Source organism: Pyricularia grisea (assembly GCF_004355905.1).
Source record: "Pyricularia grisea strain NI907 chromosome Unknown Pyricularia_grisea_NI907_Scaffold_7, whole genome shotgun sequence".
In the NCBI taxonomy this organism is placed as follows: domain Eukaryota; kingdom Fungi; phylum Ascomycota; class Sordariomycetes; order Magnaporthales; family Pyriculariaceae; genus Pyricularia; species Pyricularia grisea.
Genome location: NW_022156720.1, coordinates 986,681 through 1,005,087, shown reverse-complemented (window position 1 = coordinate 1,005,087; position 18,407 = coordinate 986,681). Strand labels below are relative to the sequence as shown.

Here is an 18,407-nt window from a genome sequence, read left to right as displayed (position 1 = left end):
GGAGCACTCACTAAAAGGGGAAGATAAAGAAGAAGCAATCAGGCTAACGAGGGGTCACTTTGCATCAATGTATAAGTGTTTTCATTGCCGCCACTTCTTATTCTATAGACTATATATAGCCTTCAAAAAGAGTATTAATGACTATTCAGGTTATGGGAAAGCTATGGGTGTGGTGTAGCTGCGTCGCGAGTATACGCTAGGGCTGATATCGACCTCGTACCTTATCACTTTTATTTACCGAGATATCGAGATGTAGCAGCCTCTGTGCAGTGGGCAGGCTAACCAGAGGGTTAGGGGTTCGGGCGCATGCAAATCTCGCCCTCGCACACCAACACATATTGATTCAAGGCTATCACTCAGTGGCAAAGTGGCAAAGTAGTTATCACTAGCCAGAGGTGATTGTCTTATAAAATTTGTCCCATTATATATTAATGAGAGCACCGCCGTTAGGCGATAATGTCCACGTCAACTGTCCATGCCAAGAGAAGCTTGAGCACCTAGTCTAGGTCTAAACGAATCGGCGGGAACCATCATGATAATGTCGTGTCAAGACTCGCATACTAAATGCCGCTAATATGCGAAAAAGTGAACAAATGAAAAAAAAGAATCTAGATTGGGTATAGTTCAGCGGACAGAAAGCAGAAACGTCCAGAAGAATGATACAAGGAAAATCACTTGTAAATGAGGGATGTGAATCTTTGCTGTAAAGGGTTTGCGCCACCATGCATAACCATCAATGCTTTGCAAAACAAACTTTCTCGCCAAAAACAAGTAGAAAAAAGTAACCAAAGAAGACGTTAAAAAAAACTTTGATTTGGGACCGTAGTGCGGTCGATTCCTGTTGATGAGTTTAATGCTCTGCGCGGGCATCATCCACGGTGCGGGCAGTCTCTGCAGGGTTTTGCATTGCTGCAGAGGGACGACGCTGACGGGAGTCTGCCTTCATTTTCTGCTCGCTCCTCCGCTTGACCTTGTGGCAATCAACAATCATGTTGACTAGCGTCTCTGCATCCAGTTGCATGCCCTTGAGCTCTTCGCGGCTTAGACCAGGTGCGTCTCCATCTAGTTGTCGCTTACGATAGGCAGCGAATACAATGCCACGATTGTGTTCGGACCTGTTCGTTCCGCTACGTGACCTCACAACGGGCTTGCCTTTGTCAAGTCGTTGCGAAGTGGCGGCAGACTCTTCGACTATTGACGCCTCGCTTGTGCTTGCAAGAGATGAATTCCTACTGTGATGGCTTTCTGTAGGCGCGCAACCAGTGTAGAAGGAGCAAGCATAACCACGAGCGAATTCATTGTCGTTTCGCTCCGACTGTCGATATTCGATCCACCCATCATGCTTCAAAATCTTCGAGTGAACATTGTAAGCAATTTCCAACGGTGGCTTGACAGTGTGAAGACCGTAGGCGGCGAGAAAGCGATAATCGAGACCAATATTCTCAGAAGGCCGTTCTGGATTCGTATCATCATGGGCTTCGGAAAACGTAGACGAATGGTTTGAAGATGATCGAGTGTGTTTGCTGGTCCGTACAGAGCCAGTCCTCCGGAGCGAAGCCAAGCCACTACCGAAAGGATCACGTGCCATTGCAGATGATGGTTTTCTTCGGAGCATGTTCTTGGGCCACATGTCGATGATGTAGATAAGATCAAAACTGTATCGTGAAGCGATTCGAGCCACCTCAAAAGCAGCCATCGCAGCCGCTCGATCTTCGGTTGTACCCATTGAAAGCCGGGCCGAGATGCGCTTTACGGAAAGGGTCGTTGGTGCTGGCGATAAAGGCGCAGGTGAAGTGGGTTCACAATCAACGCTCAGCTTTCGGAGCGATCGACTTGGCGATTTGGGCGGGCAAGGAGGCGTAACTGGCTGTTGTGTAGTTTGTATCTCGGAGATAAGGGCCGTCCTGGCGACACCGGACGACAAAAAAGGAGGTGTTGGTGGTCTTTCCTCGGCTATATCGTCGTCACTGAGACCAAGAAAATCTCCAACAGCAGGCTCCTGTAGGACAATATCAGAAGACCGAGAGCGGTTGTGGAATATTCTCACTGGTTTGTTACTTTCAATAAGTAGCTTGGGGAGCCTCCGCCGTCCTATTACCGATCTTGTTGGATCTTGATTTGCACTCCGAGCGGCAAGATCCGGTGCTGATCGTGAGCTTAAAGAGGGTCGCAGCCTTGGTTGCGCAGTCTGTAGGGTTTGTGGGTGTGATACGCTTGAGCTAAGCGTTTTTGGTAATGTAGGAATACCGACTTGACTGGAGTGAAGGCGATAATCATCCTTTGGTGGCGGAGTAGGGGGGTTATCATCGAGGCTTGGGAACTTCTCAAGCAGCTGTGTCATAGATGCGGAATCCATGGGGGATGATGGGGCACAGAGAGTGTTGAGTGAACGTTTGGCGTTCTTGCTTTCACCCTCGGTGAACTCGTAGTGCAGCAGAGATGCGAGAGACGGATGCTCCTCGCGTTGTTGAGCAACCAATGATGAGGAGCGCCGGGGTATCCTTGGCGTTGAGCTGCGGGTGCTGCTCCGCACACTACTGCGGATGCTGCTAGCACCACTGCTGTGCGACTCTGAAGCCGAGAAACGACGCAGAGACCTCGGCGACCTTTTCGCATCGAGGGTATCGTTCATACGCTTGCACGACGGGGACTTTTCGTCTCTGGCAAGCATCCTGGAGGTGGTTGGTCGAATGAAGGACGGTGCTGGGAATAGACTCTGTTCGTCTGCAAGTGCGAAAGCGGATTCTGAAGAGGATGACGAGGTGCTGCTGTCGGTAAAGGAGCTAAAAACGGGCGATTTCGAGGGTATTTTCTGTTTTCGCATAGAATTGAGCTTGCCCTTTGCAAGCAACCTCTCAAAACCGTGGGCCATAACAGAGGCCATGGTAAGGGAGTTATCCGGGGGGATCACCCGGTTCGAGTTGGTGCCGACAAACATATTTTGAGGAGAAACAGCGCAGCCGAGCCGGGGTTCTGATGCAGGGATGATTTTGATGAGTGGCTATGGGATTCTCCGGCTGGCTGATTCGAGTCTGGTGAGGCGTAGATGGTCGCAGCTTGCAGGTCCAAGGAAAGCAAGCACCCGATCAAGCGAGAACCGCAGGGCCGTGTCTTCTTGCCTGAAAGAGAGGCGACCGGGGTTTAGAGTCAAGAGGCGCAGGTCAGGCGATTGCTTCGCGGCCACGGCGAGGACATATCAACCCTTGTGCGTCGCACCGGCCGAACAGAACGCGGCTGCAGCCAGTGTTACCTCGCACAACAGCGACGGGGCGGTGGCAGCAAAAGAGATTGTGTGCTGCCGGTACCTGAAGGTGCGTCGTGTGGCCGAGTCCCGTGTGGGAGGGCGAGCGCCACAGCGAGCAGGTGCGACGTCGAGCTGCTGTGTTTCCGGATTGCAAGTCAAGGCTGTTTTGTTTTGGACCGGTCTCTGACTGAAATTTGTCCAACTTTGAAGGTCAGTTCAAGCCGGGTAGGGTAATAAGTTGAGGGGTTTTGATCCAGGTGAGGTGGAGGTGAAGAGATGTAGATCTTCAGAGCCAGGGTTGGTGGGGGGATGTGAGTGGTTTTAATTTTTCGTATGTTTCTCTTTTCTTTTGTCTCTTTGTCTTTTTTTTCCTGTATCGTGAGCCGCTAGTAGATGGTTATCTAGACGGGAAGGCGCATGTGGGAGTAGTCGAGGTTGGGAGCAGGCTGGTGGTGGCGTTTTACAAGTTGAGACACTGGTGATGGGAGATGGCTGGGTGACCAGGGAGGTACTGGTAACCTGAGTAGTTGATCTGCAAGGCGGCTGCTCCTTCCCTTTGGAGAGAAGTGCGGAGGGCGAACGGGCACGGGTAGACAGGGCGGTGGGCAGAAAAGAAAAGAAAAAAAAAGTAAAGAAAATGGCCGAAACCGCATACCTTCTACGCTTCGATTGTTCTGCTGTATCTGTCTTGTCTCCCTAGTTTTGTGGTCTCGGTAAGGTATCTGTGCTGCTTCCGTGTTTCTGGTCCTGTCTTTCTGGTCCTCTGTATGCTAGAAAGCAGACTGTAACACCCAAAGTTGCATTGACAGAGAGAATCACCAAGCATTCAAAACACGACCAAAGAAAAAAAAACAAAAAAACAAAGCGGGCGTTCCACAAACTTGAATGGGAAAGTTGAGAGATGGAATTTGAATTCGACGGTTGAGTGATTAATTGCCCGACCCTAGGTAGGTAGAGGTACTAACCAACCCCACGCGCTACCTCCTAGACTCCTAGTCAATACCAGGGAAGCTGTCAAAGAGTGAAGCCAGGCGAGATACGGATTAGATCCAGTCCCAGTCCAGCGGGAGGAAAAACAAAACAAATCAAGTTGTGGTTCTTTTAGGCCCTTACTACGCAGTTGAAAGCCTGGTCAATTTGGAGCGAGGGACCCTTGAAAACCTCCCAATTCGTACCAGTAACAAGTTACGGTGTAGTGCTACCGTTAGCTGAGGAAAAATGTTGCCACGATTTGATTGGACAATTCAAGCGGGGAGCTGTCGATGCTTGCAGCATCGAGTGCTTTGACGAGCTTATGGACCCACCAGGCCCCTACCTCCTACCTCGTTGAACGCCTTGAACAAGGTCGAGTGACGAGCATTACCAGTTGGAGAACAGCTCCCCTGTTGAGACCCCCTACAATCAAGGAGGAGTAGACAGTCTAGACATTAAATGGATCCAGCCGGTCAAATATTTACAGTTAGTACAATGCGATGCGTCAATTTTCATAATTGATATCTTTTATTATTCAGTCCTTACTCATTAGTCGGTCTTGGTTCATTTACTGCCGAACTGTTTATGTTTATGTTTGACATTTGACAGTCTACCTACCTAGCTTGACAGTTTGACAGCATTCGTCAGAAAAATTCCGGCGTGTGATCCCTATGATTTACTACCGGGATTCCCTATACAGTACTCTAGACGCGAGTCGCTGTCAAAATCAAGTCATCATATACATTTTAACCATGATCCCTACCATAAATTGCATGGTAGCCTTTGGCGAGACTAAGCCTCGCTCTCTTATGGTTATGTACGACGTAGCAATGGTCTAGTCGGTTGCTTAGCACCTTGGTTAGCTCACGCGAGACGGGATTGCTTCCATGGGCTTACCACTTTGTATATTTGGCTCATTTTGCATTGCAGGGTTGCAAACTTCGGGAATAGTCATGCTTTGGATTTTTTGTTCCTATCCTCTGCATTTGTGTCTGCACATTGCCGCCCACCAAGCCGGTTGCTGGTCGGTTGCATTATTACAATGCAGCTTGCAGCCTTGTCACAAAATTCAACACATTTGACAGGACCAACCCCCCGCAGTGTCCACTCTACCCACAATTCGGATTGATGATAATACCCTTGTACATGTCCCTGCGGTTGCAAATATCGTGGTACTTTGTAGTAACCTTCAACGATACCTAGCACATCTCATTTTCCGATTGAACGGAACAAAGAAGAAATATAAAAGTTTCTGTCAAGCCACCAGCCATGATCTGATACAAGGTTCGACATGAAAGCCAAATGGATGCACCAATTTGGTTCGAATACTCTAATCGATCGGAACTAACCGACCTAGCAACGAATCATTATACAAAGAGAAAATAATAACAAAGCAAATAACAATGGACGAATCCGGGTGCATACCCGGTGGTTGCATGAGCCGTTGCCGCCCATCCATACTAATCCCTGTCACACCTGTAATAATACAGTAGGGCACCAGATCAACATATCACACAATTTTTTCCACAATTTGTTCTCGGGTGACGAGAATCTTTACCAAAAGCAACGTATCAACCAACCACGGTGTTTTTTGATCCATGTTGGTTCAGTCCCTTGTCCTTACTCACATGGCAGCAGAAACAAAAATCCAAGATCCCAGGCATCGAAACCAGCCTATCAGCTACCCTACCTAGGTACTCAATCGCCCATTGGTTCCCGTTTTGTTTGGGGCCGTGGGACGTGCGCTAACTTTACCAAAGATTGACAGATACCAGTGGTAATCCGCAAAAGAAAAGTCAAATAACTGACATGACAGGCAGCTTGACGATATCTACATGTAGTTCAGTATAGGTATAGATCTACGTGTAGAGTAGACCTAAATCGGGAATCGAATCGTCTTAGCTATCAGGGGCCTTGGGACTTTTCCCATTTGGATAATTTAGTGCTTCAAAAGTTGAGCTAGGTGATCTTAACGTTGTATTAACCACTTATTCTGCTACATGTGACAGGTGGTGGTTCGGTACACTACCGGACTTTCAACACAAAACAAAAATTCGACGTTGGTGATTCGACGTCAGGATCCAACGTTGACAGCTTGACATGCGGTCCGTGAATTAAGTCAACAAGGACCCTCCCTGCGATTGGGACGGGAGAAACTTGCAACCTACAAAAAGCTTTAAAAATAAAGGACGCGTTCAAAGGCCCGCTGACAGTCTAACTAAACCGGGAAATCAAATCGTGATTTGATCATTTCATTTGCGCTTTTTTTCTGGTACCGAAGCAGAATTCGCGATCAATCTGCCCCGACTGTCGTGCAGTACCGTACGAAGTGCATACGAGGGACAAGTACAGTACCGTAACTATTATTATAGAAATTAATTGAGGACAACCACAGAGTTATTGGTTTCGCAACCAAGGCCTCTACGGACACCCGCCCACCGGTCACCGGTGAAAAAGAAAAAGAAAAAAAAACATGATGCAAGCACTGTACTACCACGTACGTATGTAATAAACACGGTGTTCCATCTACCTAGGTATTCTAGACCCTTAGGTGCACCTCTATGTAGATGAACGGATGGGGCAAGCTGATCGGACTGGGTTCATGGACTATCAAATTGTCTCAACCTTCAGACACCATGCCTACCTTATCAATTTGTCAGATTGTCAGCCGCAATTGATCTGATCCGTGTCAGGTGATTTTGTTGGGGGCGATGCCATGTCCCAAAAATACAAAATAAAATAAAAAAAAAACGCACAACATCACACCGAGTATACCTTAGTTTACCCCTTGATGCAGATATAAAGTAGTAAAAGGGTACCGGTGTGAAAACGTATCCATTCACAGCGCTTTGTCCCTGCAGTCAATGCGTTATACTGCAACTCTGGATAGCCCTTCCGGGTTGCCTAGGCTTTTGCTTGCATACTGTCATCTTAGTCTAGCTTCTTTTTGCCGCTCCGCCCCTCCTTCCCGGCGCCGCTGTCCAGAACTAGCTCAACGTCTGTGCGGACATACTCTTTCTGCGGTCCTCATCCGGCACTTTTGTTTCTCCCTCGCGCGTTGCATGCCCTATTCATATCCCTTCACAACTTCACAAACGGATCCTTTGGGTGAATGATCGCCATCAGTTGACATTTTTCTATTTCCGCTCATGTTTCCGCCCATGTTTCCGCCCCTCCCTCCTCTTCATTGCGTTATATCCCTTACTTTAGCTAGCTGTGTTGCAATCAACTATGTGTTCAAACCTCCACTACAAGGTATAAGCAAGGGTCCGGTACGAAGTGGCTTGCGACATTTTTTGGCGTCGAGTTTAGGGGGACTTGGATCAAGGCAAGCAAGCGTGTTCTGTCTGTCTTGTCTCACTCCAGCAGGCCCAGTCGCTCATTGTCCGTCTTTCCAAATGCGCCACAAAGGCGACATTGTTTTAGTAACCAACGGAGCGTCGAGCTCCCGGCTCCGATCACATCACAAATAGTAACAAGGGGAAGAAGCTTGTGGTGATGGACCCTTTTTGTATTATGCAGTAATGACAGACATTTAACCCCCTGCATTAAACTACGCACATCGTCATTGTCAGGATTCCAACCCCTTGCATGACGTTGTCGCTTCCATGGGGGAAAAAAAAACACGGAAAAGACTTCATTTTCATCCGAAATGCGCGCTGTCCCGCCTCGCAACCGTCCGCAAACTTTCCGGCCGATGCCCAGATCCATCGCCTCAACGCCGTGGCACCCCAAACCATATCACGAGTCATATTAAACTTGCAGGCAAAAGAGAGAAAATAAATTCCCCGAAGGTTTTGTATGATCTCGGTAAACGTTTAACTAGCAACTTGCGTACCACGGTTGAGAAACAGTTCCTGGTTGGTGTAGCGCATTACACGAACATATTTACGGGGTGCTACCGGCTGGGAGTGGTGGACAAGGAAAAGCAGATGGATGTAACCGAAGGCTTTCGAATGTGGCAATTTTGCCTTGATGTTGGATCAGGTCCCATCGCCGTGGGCTGGCTAGATGTCGGCTAATAAATACAATCAGGTTACGATATACATGGGTGGGAAAAGCCAAGCTCTAGAAAGCTAGGCATTCACGTAATAGAATGGGACCACGAAGCACGGGCCGTTCGTGTTTTTTTTTTTTTTTTTTTTTTTTTTTGTTTACATAGTATATCAGATCCATCGACAAACCTTATTCCAAGTGGGTTCAATGTTGTGCAGGCAAAGTGATGACAACTCATCTGGTGTAGTGAAGGGACTCTGCCACTGTTATGTCTTGAACCATGATCTAGGATTATCAAAAACAGTGATACTCCGAGGGCTGCAATCATGATTTATATAGTCGAAAGACTCCACGGGTACACCTACCTGGTCAAACCGAGATAAACCAAGTGAGTATATTGTTGGTCAACCGATGAGGGAAGTCGAGTGGGACTGGGTGTGCGAAGGGGGCAGTGTTATATCAAGTCTAGCTCTATAACACACCAACTGTGGACTCGCCAGAAATAGACAGCAACATCCTTATTATACCAGCATGCCTATCTGCTGACCTGTCTACCTACCTGTCTACTTGTTTGGCTACCTGCCTGATTATTTACCTATATACCTACTTACGTACCTAGTTACATACCCACCTATATATTTACCCACATATACCTACCATGGGGGGTGTTTATAGCACACCGATGTAAAATTTGGGCTCATGTCTGCGTTTCGCTACCGTAACTCGATATACACCCCACACCTTTTCCCAAGGTGGTACTGGAAGGGTGAAAAAGTAGTCGAGCGTTGAAGGTGCATCGGACGCTAAGTACCTTTGAAAGACCGGGGGCAAACTGCAAAGGAATTTCTGCATTTGTTTCCCAGACATCAGGGCGAGTCAAAAGGAGCTTGTATATCGGGTAATAGTCTCTTTGTGTGTTTTTGTGATAACGGCGAGCTCGAAGAGGTTCTTAAAGATACCTCTAAGCTTCTGCGACTCTGGTATGGCTAACGGTAGGTAGCTAAGTGCTGGAGGGTGAATCTTGGTGTCGAATTAGGTTACCTGCCACTCAGGTAAACCCAACCCATTCATAAGTAGGACTTCATTTTTGCTAGGCGGGAATACCGATTTGACTCCTTCAACCTCAACAGAATAGATTGTTTCCGTGTCTATCCTACATTAATTGTTGTGAAAATTGTCAAAAGTAGGTTGGTAAATAGTTGCATAGATAGGTAGGCAACTAGGTAAGTAGAGAAGTAAGTACAGAGGTAAATAATCTAGACAAATAAATAGGAAAGTTGCATAAGTACCTTGTATGTATACTATGACCACAGGCACCAACGAAGTTAGTCTTTATTTACTATCCGCCGAATGGCCCACTCATCTGGTTCAAAAGTTTTATGCTCGTTAACGGGTCCCTTTAGAAACAAGTTGAACTTCGACGTGCGTGGCGTCATCTACTGCAAAAGGCTATAAAATCGTTTATCGAGGCCTTATCTGCTGGGCTAAAATACCTAAAGACGAAGGCTTGACCTACTTGGGCTCCTATTCACCTTTGCAGATTTGAAGGTTCCTTCGCGTTCATATTCCATGCTACCTACCTAGGCGCCCAGTAATGCCTCGGTCCCCATGTCCAATGCTTTCTCATTTTGAAGTATATTTATTTTCCTGCCAGTTCCTAGGTACCTCTAGGTCTTTGTTAATATCATCTAGTCCCTCTCAAATTTACCTCCTATATACTTTTTGAACTCTCACATCATATTATTATTTCCTTGCTAATCCCTGGCTCCCTTCGTCCTGGTCGATACCCCGGAGATGCATACACCCAATTTGCAACAAAGGTTCTACTGCGGCCTGAGATCTGGGCAAGCAACGCAGATATCCCTTGGAATTCGCACCTGGTCTTCAGGACATACTTACGTCTAAAACGCCCCCCTCTGTCGACTATTTTCATACACTCCCACGACCATCCCCCAAAATATTTCGGGAGTCTGCGGCATTATCTTGAAAACGAAGCGGTAAGTAAGCAAGTAGGTAAGTAGGTGGTTATAAAAGATACGAGGGTCTGGTGGGAAGGCTTAAAAGTAGATGTGAGGCAGCTTGAGAGGGACTACAGTACATAGGAAGGTAAATACGGTTGATTGTAACGTCCGTGACCATGTACAATCCAAAGTACAGTTGTGTTTTTCTCGCCCTCTCGTAAAGGAATGAAGAGATTCCCTTTAGGCGGTCGGTTGAAAGAGACAAACGTATTAAGACTTTGCAACACGACAGTCCTAGTTTAAAGTACGACCGAGGTAGGCCAAATTTCAGTGGCAGAGAAACGTCAACTTCACGTTCAGGATCTACTGAGCTTTGCAGAAACAGACCATGTGTGTGTGTGTGTGTGTGTGTATGACTGATTTCGGAGTTGTGCATGCCCCGCCAGACACAAAACACAGACGCATGCTTACCACACGAATCCCTCAAAGCTTCGCATCATTCCCTTCCTCCTCTCCCAGAATATTCAAGAACGCCTGGTGGACCTCATCCGTGAGATCGCTGGCCTGCAGACTCCTCCCTTTCTTCGCAAACGCGAGCCTAGAACACTCCCTCGTAACGGCGCACCCGCCAAACGCAGCCAGCCGCACTGTCTCGCTACCCACGCCCTCACCCTGGCCGCTACACTCCTGCCATCCCTCCCTGCTGCCGTCCCAAAGCCCGTCGAGCGCCGCCTTGCGCCACGCAAGCATCGTCGCAATGCTGCCCGTGAGCGTATCTCCCTGCCCACCGCTGCGCTTCTTGCCACCCTCGAGGTCGACGACGAGGGCGTCTCTGTTCCCACCATCGCTGACAATATCTTTGCCGCCCTTTTGCACAATCGTCACCCCTCCCAACGCCCTAGCTAGGGCATCGGCCCTCGCAGTTGCCGTGTCTCCCTCCTTGGCATCTTCGATGCCCAACGCACTCGCCAGTCTTCCAAACTCGACGACGTTGGGCGTCAGGACGGCGAGCTTGTAGCCCTTGACCAGCGCGGGGTCTTTCTGCACCAGCTGCAAGGCATCAGCGTCCAGCACCAACGGCGTGTTGCGTTCCCTGGCGGCGGCCACGACGCGCGCGCACGTGTCTTGCATCAGCGGATCGCGACCCAATCCCGGGCCGATTACGAGGACGTGTAATCGAGATAGCATCTGTATAATCGATGACGCGACTTTGTCCGGGTCCGGGTCTTGGTTGTCTGCGTCGCTCGAGCCGTCGGAGGAGGTCTGGCGCATCAGCGGGTGCACCATCAGGTTCGGACTGTACGTCTTGATGACTGCGGCGGCGGCCGGCGTGCAGATGACGTGGGACTAGATTATGATGATCTCTCTGTCAATCCAAGATACAGACAACGGGAGCGGGAATCAAGCCGGCACAGGTACAAACCATGTCACATCCCAGACGCGCGCTGGCCATCGCAGAGAAATACGGCGCACCGGTGTAGTCTTCGCTACCGCCGATGACCCCGACGCGGCCCAATTGGCCTGCAATAGGCGGTATTCATTCAAGTCAGCCCATTTCCAAGGTTTTGTTGTTGATTGCGACTGTCTGGCCAGACAGGCGTGCGGGCGTGGTGTTGGAAGAAGACAGAAGAAACGTCGCCCGCCCACCTTTGTGGAATTTGTCCAGCATTGGCGGGACCAAGCGCCGCACCCGCGCCAGCACTTCTTTTGTAGCCGCAGACATTTGTGGCGTGGTATCCGCAGACATTGTCAACCCGATCAAGTGTAAAACAACTAAGTTATCACGTATTCTAATTCAATGCACCGGGGTTGGTTTTGATAAGGTGGGTTTCGTGCATACAAGGCAGCCAACACCAGGCGCAAGTGTGACGTACGTACCCGATGAGGGGCCGCCTTGATCTCCAACGCAAGCTTAGATTGGTACCCAACACAGATAGCATCTGATATATTGATATATTACAAAGCACAGAACAGATCGGATTTATGGGCCTTTACTTCTAAAATACAAATACCTCGGAAGAAACAAGCTACCAATGTTTGGGATTTGCAAACCAAACTAATGGAGAGGATTGTTTGTAAAAAAGAAAGAGACAAAATGAGAAAAGATTATTGTTGCATGGGACTGCCTGGGAAGATATTCATGTACAGGTCTGTTCGTAATGAATTCTTATAGAAAGGACCACACTATAAAGTCCATACCATTCGTTATTTAACACACGAGATCAGTCCACTTAGTGGAGATTCTGTAGGAATTAAATGTACAAGCAATTAGGCAAGTAAATAATATGGAAATAAGTAGGCAGATATGTATGCGGGTAGATAACCCGGTACGCAAGCAAGTAGGCACCTAGGTAGGGAGGAAGTCATGTAGAAAGCAAATAGACAAGTAAAGAGGCAGGTAGATAGGTAAATTGGTAGGTAATTATCAGTTAAATCCCGATATTCGCATCCCGGCCTCTTCTAGGACTACTGTATCATGGATAGTGCGAATTTTACAACTTGGCCCTACACAAGTACTGTCTAGTAAATAAACATAATGCAAAGGAATGTTTGAGTAGACACCTATTAAGGCGAAAGGTCTGCGAAAAAAAAACCTCATGCACAGGACGGTTTGTTGAGAATCTCACATATAAGACTACCTGCAAAGAAACACGGTGCCCATTGGTCTTCGGAAAACGAAACCTGATTTGATGGGACTGCATGGGGACATAGACTACATACAGGTAATCCTATAAGGCAATCGTATTTGGATGGCTCATTATACACAACATACACATGTAGCTCTTCTACATGTAATACAGGGACTTGGTATACAGCGTGTTAATATTAGATATGCACGCATGCCACCCTTTTTATCCATTTGGGGAATAGTCGATGATGGGCAAACAAGCAAAACAGGCAAATAGGCAAGTCAATAGATAAATAGGTAGGATGCAGGTATACAAGCAAACGGATAGGTAGGTAGGCAGTTAAGGTGACCAACCATATTGGTACGTAATATCTGCAAATAAATCTAATATTTACTTGTAGAAATATTACATACCATGCTATCTGGGAAGACACATGATGCCGGTAAATGTCAAAGCGAAGTTTATCCCGCGAAATGCCTGCAAAGCTTACTATAGTACAGGCCTGAACTAGGTTAGTATCTACACATCAGACCGAGAGGTTAATCAGAAAGCAAACTAAAAGCAATGATCTCATGGAGGATTGGACGACTACATGCTATTATGAGTACAAACAAAACAACGTCGAGACAATTAAGTTACTGTAAAGTATACAGCGAGACCATACGAACATACAGAAGAGTCAATATTAAGACAAAAGGAATTCGAGTGCTTGATTGAGTTTCGACTCTATTTTTACAATGAACACACTAGAGAAGTTCTGGCATCACTCTAGCCTGCTTCTCCCGGTCCCTCGACATACAAGGTAAAAGAAGAGCCTCTCCTGCCGTTCTAGTAGATGAAAACACAAATCTCAGGTATAAACATCCACCCGCATCTGTCCTACGCCGTCTGGAAAATGCTTTTGTGTATGTGACACACCCGATATTTAGGCGATGAAGCTCTTGGTGAAAGAGCCGACAACATCCCTCAACCTAGCCTCAAGGTCCTTGCTGATAGCACCCTCCTTCTCGATGGTGGCAAGCAGATCAGACTCGTTGGTCTTGAGGTGAGACAGGAAGTCGGACTCCCACTGCAGGATCTTGGCTACGGGGACGTTGTCGAGGAAACCGTTGACACCAGCGAAGATCAGGGGAACCATCTCGTTAACAGCCATAGGCGAGTACTGCTTCTGCTTCAGGAGCTCGGTCAACTGTAGATTGAAACATGTTAGTTAGGGTCATGGCAGACTTTGAATATATTGTTAACTTACGCGTTCACCACGGTTCAGGGTCTGCTTGGTAGCAGCGTCCAAATCGGAACCGAACTGAGCGAAAGCAGCGACCTCACGGTACTGGGCCAAGAAGAGCTTGAGCGAACCAGCAACCTGCTTCATGGCCTTAAGCTGGGCAGCGGAACCGACACGAGACACGGACAGTCCGACGTTGATGGCAGGACGGATACCCTTGTAGAAAAGCTCAGCCTCCAAGAAGATCTGACCGTCCGTGATGGAAATAACGTTGGTGGGAATGTAAGCGGACACATCACCACCCTGGGTCTCAATGATGGGCAGAGCAGTCATGGAACCACCTGTTTATATGTCGTTAGCTTCTGTTCCTCAATAATGCCCTGATTTCGGAAAACACATACCACCGTGAGTCTTGTTGTTCATCTTTGCTGCACGCTCGAGCAGACGCGAGTGAAGGTAGAACACATCACCGGGGTAAGCCTCACGTCCCGGGGGACGACGGAGCAGCAGAGACATTTGACGGTAAGCAACAGCCTGCTTAGACAGATCGTCGAAAATGACCAGAGAGTGCTTTCCATGGTCCCTGAACCACTCGCCGATCGATGCACTGGTTTTTAAACAATGGCTGTCAGCATGTTTGAACTTCATCGAGGTGTGATGAGGATAGGTGAAAGGTGAACGTCAGGGAGACACGTGATAGGAGGTAGAATGGGGCACGTGGTGAGAAGGGTGGTGAGAAGGCACACGTGATAGGCAGGTACGCGGGATAGGAAGGCGCAATGGGATAGGCGATAGGATAGTAGGATAATGGCGATAGGTGATAGGAAGGTGAATAGGATCGCGAGATCACAACATACCCGGTGAAAGGAGCAAGGTACTGCAGAGGAGCGGCCTCAGAAGCAGTCGCAGCGACGACCACCGAGTACTTCATGGCATCGTTCTCCTCAAGAGTCTTGACGAGCTGGGCGACAGTGGAACGCTTCTGGCCAACGGCGACGTAGACACAGTACAGCTTCTTGGACTCGTCGTTGGAGTTGTTCCACCTCTTCTGGTTCAGCATGGCGTCCAGGGCGACGGCAGTCTTGCCGGTCTGACGGTCACCAATGATCAGCTCACGCTGACCACGGCCGATGGGCACCATGGCGTCGACAGACTTAAGACCAGTCTGCACGGGCTGGTTGACGGACTGACGGGGCAGAATACCGGGGGCCTTGAGCTGAGCACGGCTCCTCTCCTTGGTGTTGATGGGGCCCTTGCCGTCGATGGGGTTACCGAGGGCGTCGACCACACGACCAAGCATCTCAGGGCCGACGGGGATATCAACCTAGGGGTCAGGGGTTGTTAGTTTGGGTAGACATCCCAAGACTTGTCATATTCTACTTACAATCTCTCCGGTACGCTTGACAGTCTCGCCCTCCTTGACAAGACGGTCAGAACCGAAAAGCACGACACCGACTTGGCCGGCCTCGAGGTTCATGCACATTCCCTTGACACCGGAAGCGAACCTGCGACACAATTAGTTGATGTTACGGAGCGAGTTCGGGATCTTGTAGGACTCACTCGACAAGCTCCTCGGCCTGGACGTTGGCCATACCGTGCACACGGGCGATACCATCACTGTGAAATGAGAAAAATTAGTATCAATGTCGCACTGACTACAAGTCTTCTCCCAATTGGCGTCGACTTGTTGAGATGTCGAGTTGCGCGATAGCTTGATCCTATGCAAGCTTCCATCTAGTCGCTCAAATGTGTGACGTACCCGACGGACAGAACACGGCCAGTCTCGGCGAGGCCAGCCTCCTCCTGGACACCGCGGATCCTTTGCTCGAGAATCGAAGAGACCTCGGTCGGCGAGGCCTTGTCGGCGTAGGTGCGAGCCTGCCTCGAGGCGAAAGCGGGAGCGGCATTGCGGGCCTGGGCGTGAGGAGCGAAAAACCAGTTAGCCGAAGTGCTGTGTGGTTACACCAAAGCACCTCAAAACCTGCAAACTTCTCAGAGCTCAACCAAGCTCCCGAAGCTCTCCGAGGTCGCCAAAACCATCCCATTGAGCTTAATGAAGCTCCCCGAAGAAGCTCGAGATGAATTGGTCCGGTCCGGAGGCGCGTTGGATGGCATTGAGGTCCAAAAGGTTCGAGGAAGATGAAAACTTACAGCGACCCTGCCGGAGGCAGAGACGGCGCCGACTGCGCGGGTCGATTGGCGGAGGGCGTTTCTGAACATTATTAACTGGTATCTGAGGGTGTAAGAAAAAGAAGAGAAGCGATTGCGAACCACCTTGCAATCGCGTTGGGGAAGAGAGGAGATTGGGAGCTTATGGACTTTGATGAAAAAGAGGACTTTTTTCGGAGCAAGGAAGCCACCAAAACGAGAGGAAGAGCCCGGGCCTGAGAGGAGTCGGGTGGAGTCCTGTGCTCTGTATGGACCAATCCCGGGAGAAGCAGGAATTTCTCTCTGGGCACGGGCCAGCACGTCAAGAAACCGGTTGCCCGAAGTGACTGACGGCCCGCAACGGTTGGTCGGCAGCTGGCAATAAATGCCTGAGGATCAGTTGGTGGTATGAGCGTTCTGAATACGACCGAGGTACTCTCGAAGCAATATTGAGTAAAAAAATAAAGTGTGTTTATTTTGCAATTTTATCACATTAATTGTTCTACCGGGCTTCTTTTTTCCTACTTATAGGACTTCCCCNCCCCCCCCTTATTTGTAAGATCTCTTCTCTCTTTACTTATGGGAATTCTTGTTTCCTTACTTATAAGGCTTTTTATTTACCTGCCTACCGGGTTTCCTATTTCTTCACCTATTAAGTTTTTTTTATTTATTAATATCTTTTTTTATATAAATATCGCTCATCAGGCTCATTATTTCCTTACTTACTCGGTTTGTTCCTTATTTATCTGGCTTTTTATTTATCTACCTCTCTACCACCAGCTGTACCGTTATTCATGCTTATTAATATTATGGAATACGTATGTTGCAGGTACACGCTCTCTAAACCACTTCCCGGATCACTGTCGCTGCTGCTGGAACTGTCATCCATCTCGATATTTGGGATATCGCCAGGCTGCCTTTTCTCGTTACCGCCACCGTCAAATTCACCACCGTTACCGCTGGCGAGCGTTTCAGAACCAGGTAAACCACTGTCGGGTTCGAAGTGATGGCCGGTTGATTGGACGGCTGCAGACATGTTGTAGATTCTCACGCTCGTTTTGAGCGACTAGGGCTTGACGAAATAGCGTTCGACTTGATAACTCGAGTCTCGCCAGTGATGTGCTCGTATCTTGGTTCTCATACTGGCGTGTTTGTGAGATTTGTGAGATAATTGAAGGGACGCCTAATCAAGCAGACACTTCTACCCCATACAGTGAATGTGCGCACAGGGCATTTAATAGCCGTGAAAATCGATCAATTAAACAGCTAATGCGGATGCGCCAAATCACGTAGCCATTCCAGCCAACAGCATAGCCCTGGGCCACGGCCTAGGGGCACCCATCACCTTAAACGTGCGGTCGAAATTATTGTGGTTATTGTTGGGAATAGCTTCAATTTGGCTTGCGTTGTTAATACCGACGTTGGTGGTGGGGCGGAAGCGGTAAATTGAATTTTAGGCGCTAATGGCATTGGGCCGGCAGAAGTGTGGCGTGCGTTTTACAGGGCGGGACGGATTTATAGGGGGCTTTAAGTACATGAACGTCCCAATCTGTATTGATACTGGGTGGATACCCAAAGTGGCTGCTGGCTATTGAAAGTGTCTGCTTGATAAGCGTCCCTAATCGAAACTTTAGTTGACTGAAGAGTGTGTTAATGAGAGCGCGCCACTCGCTAAGTGTAATCTGAGATACCACTTACCTCAAGGCTGGATTTTTGTGAGTGTCGGGAGATCAGGAAAAACATCACAGGCCCTTGGCCGCGATGCCAAGTTTATAGAAATTCACATACAGTCAACCGGGGATTTTCAATTCAAATCATAAAGACGCCTGCGATTTTGGGAGGCCGGCACAGGTTTGGCTCTATGGCCGCAGCTACAGGGCCTTGTATTTCCATATCTAGCGGGCTTCTCCCTTCCAACCTGTCGGGCTTCTTCTTTCCGTTCCTATGGGTACTCATTGGGTGGAGCTTTCGGCCAAGTTTAACAAAACGCATGAATTAACAAAAGCGCTAGCGCCTATATGGTATATAAATTGGAGGGCAACTCGTTTTTTAATGCGTTGTGTGTTGTAGAGTGGGTGGGTGGAAGTTGGGAATAGCCTCATACAACACGGTCGTTGTTGGGCGGATGGGAGGGGGCTGTTCTCTGTGGGCCCCTCTGATAGGGGGTCCTAAAATTCTGGATCAACTCAATAATCTGGGTCAGCGATTTAACACGGGAAATTGAAAATTTT

The 18,407-nt window shown here is 48.5% G+C and overlaps 4 protein-coding genes across 4 annotated transcripts; 1 reads left to right on the top strand and 3 right to left on the bottom strand.

Annotated features, from left to right (window-relative positions):
- Nucleotides 1-850: 850 nt before the first annotated feature.
- PgNI_09317 (uncharacterized protein) lies at nucleotides 851-2,938 on the bottom strand (the record flags this gene model as incomplete). The annotated part of the gene is made up of 1 exon (XM_031129302.1): nucleotides 851-2,938. The coding sequence occupies one exon, from the start codon at nucleotides 2,936-2,938 to the stop codon at nucleotides 851-853; it is 2,088 nt and encodes a 695-aa protein (XP_030978379.1).
- A 2,850-nt stretch (nucleotides 2,939-5,788) lies between these two features.
- PgNI_09316 (uncharacterized protein) lies at nucleotides 5,789-6,068 on the top strand. Its single transcript, XM_031129301.1, has 2 exons — nucleotides 5,789-5,910; nucleotides 5,977-6,068. The coding sequence occupies exon 1, from the start codon at nucleotides 5,815-5,817 to the stop codon at nucleotides 5,908-5,910; it is 96 nt and encodes a 31-aa protein (XP_030978276.1). The 5' UTR covers nucleotides 5,789-5,814; the 3' UTR covers nucleotides 5,977-6,068.
- Nucleotides 6,069-10,504: 4,436 nt separating this feature from the next.
- PgNI_09315 (uncharacterized protein) lies at nucleotides 10,505-11,933 on the bottom strand. The gene is made up of 3 exons (XM_031129300.1): nucleotides 11,821-11,933; nucleotides 11,597-11,694; nucleotides 10,505-11,520 (listed from the first exon to the last, which is right to left on the bottom strand). The coding sequence occupies exons 1-3, from the start codon at nucleotides 11,918-11,920 to the stop codon at nucleotides 10,657-10,659; spliced, it is 1,062 nt and encodes a 353-aa protein (XP_030978378.1). The 5' UTR covers nucleotides 11,921-11,933; the 3' UTR covers nucleotides 10,505-10,656.
- Nucleotides 11,934-13,423: 1,490 nt separating this feature from the next.
- On the bottom strand, nucleotides 13,424-16,614 carry PgNI_09314 (uncharacterized protein). Its single transcript, XM_031129299.1, has 8 exons — nucleotides 16,180-16,614; nucleotides 15,788-15,942; nucleotides 15,589-15,645; nucleotides 15,413-15,533; nucleotides 14,886-15,352; nucleotides 14,430-14,635; nucleotides 14,053-14,369; nucleotides 13,424-13,992 (listed from the first exon to the last, which is right to left on the bottom strand). Exons 1-8 carry the CDS (start codon nucleotides 16,246-16,248, stop codon nucleotides 13,729-13,731), a joined length of 1,656 nt encoding a protein of 551 aa, XP_030978377.1. The 5' UTR covers nucleotides 16,249-16,614; the 3' UTR covers nucleotides 13,424-13,728.
- Nucleotides 16,615-18,407: the final 1,793 nt, after the last annotated feature.

Bases quoted from the DNA above. Each gene is read 5' to 3' on its own strand.
- PgNI_09316 (XM_031129301.1), top strand. From the start codon at position 5,815: ATGTTGGTTCAGTCCCTTGTCCTTACTCACATGGCAGCAGAAACAAAA.
- PgNI_09315 (XM_031129300.1), bottom strand. From the start codon at position 11,920: ATGTCTGCGGATACCACGCCACAAATGTCTGCGGCTACAAAAGAAGTG. The intron at 11,695-11,820 runs GTGGGCGGGCGA...CGCCTATTGCAG, and splicing joins GCTGGACAAATTCCACAAAG to GCCAATTGGGCCGCGTCGGG. The intron at 11,521-11,596 runs GTTTGTACCTGT...ATCATAATCTAG, and splicing joins CGCGTCTGGGATGTGACATG to TCCCACGTCATCTGCACGCC.
- PgNI_09314 (XM_031129299.1), bottom strand. From the start codon at position 16,248: ATGTTCAGAAACGCCCTCCGCCAATCGACCCGCGCAGTCGGCGCCGTC. The intron at 15,943-16,179 runs GTAAGTTTTCAT...CCTCACGCCCAG, and splicing joins CTGCCTCCGGCAGGGTCGCT to GCCCGCAATGCCGCTCCCGC. The intron at 14,370-14,429 runs GTATGTGTTTTC...ACATATAAACAG, and splicing joins GAACAACAAGACTCACGGTG to GTGGTTCCATGACTGCTCTG.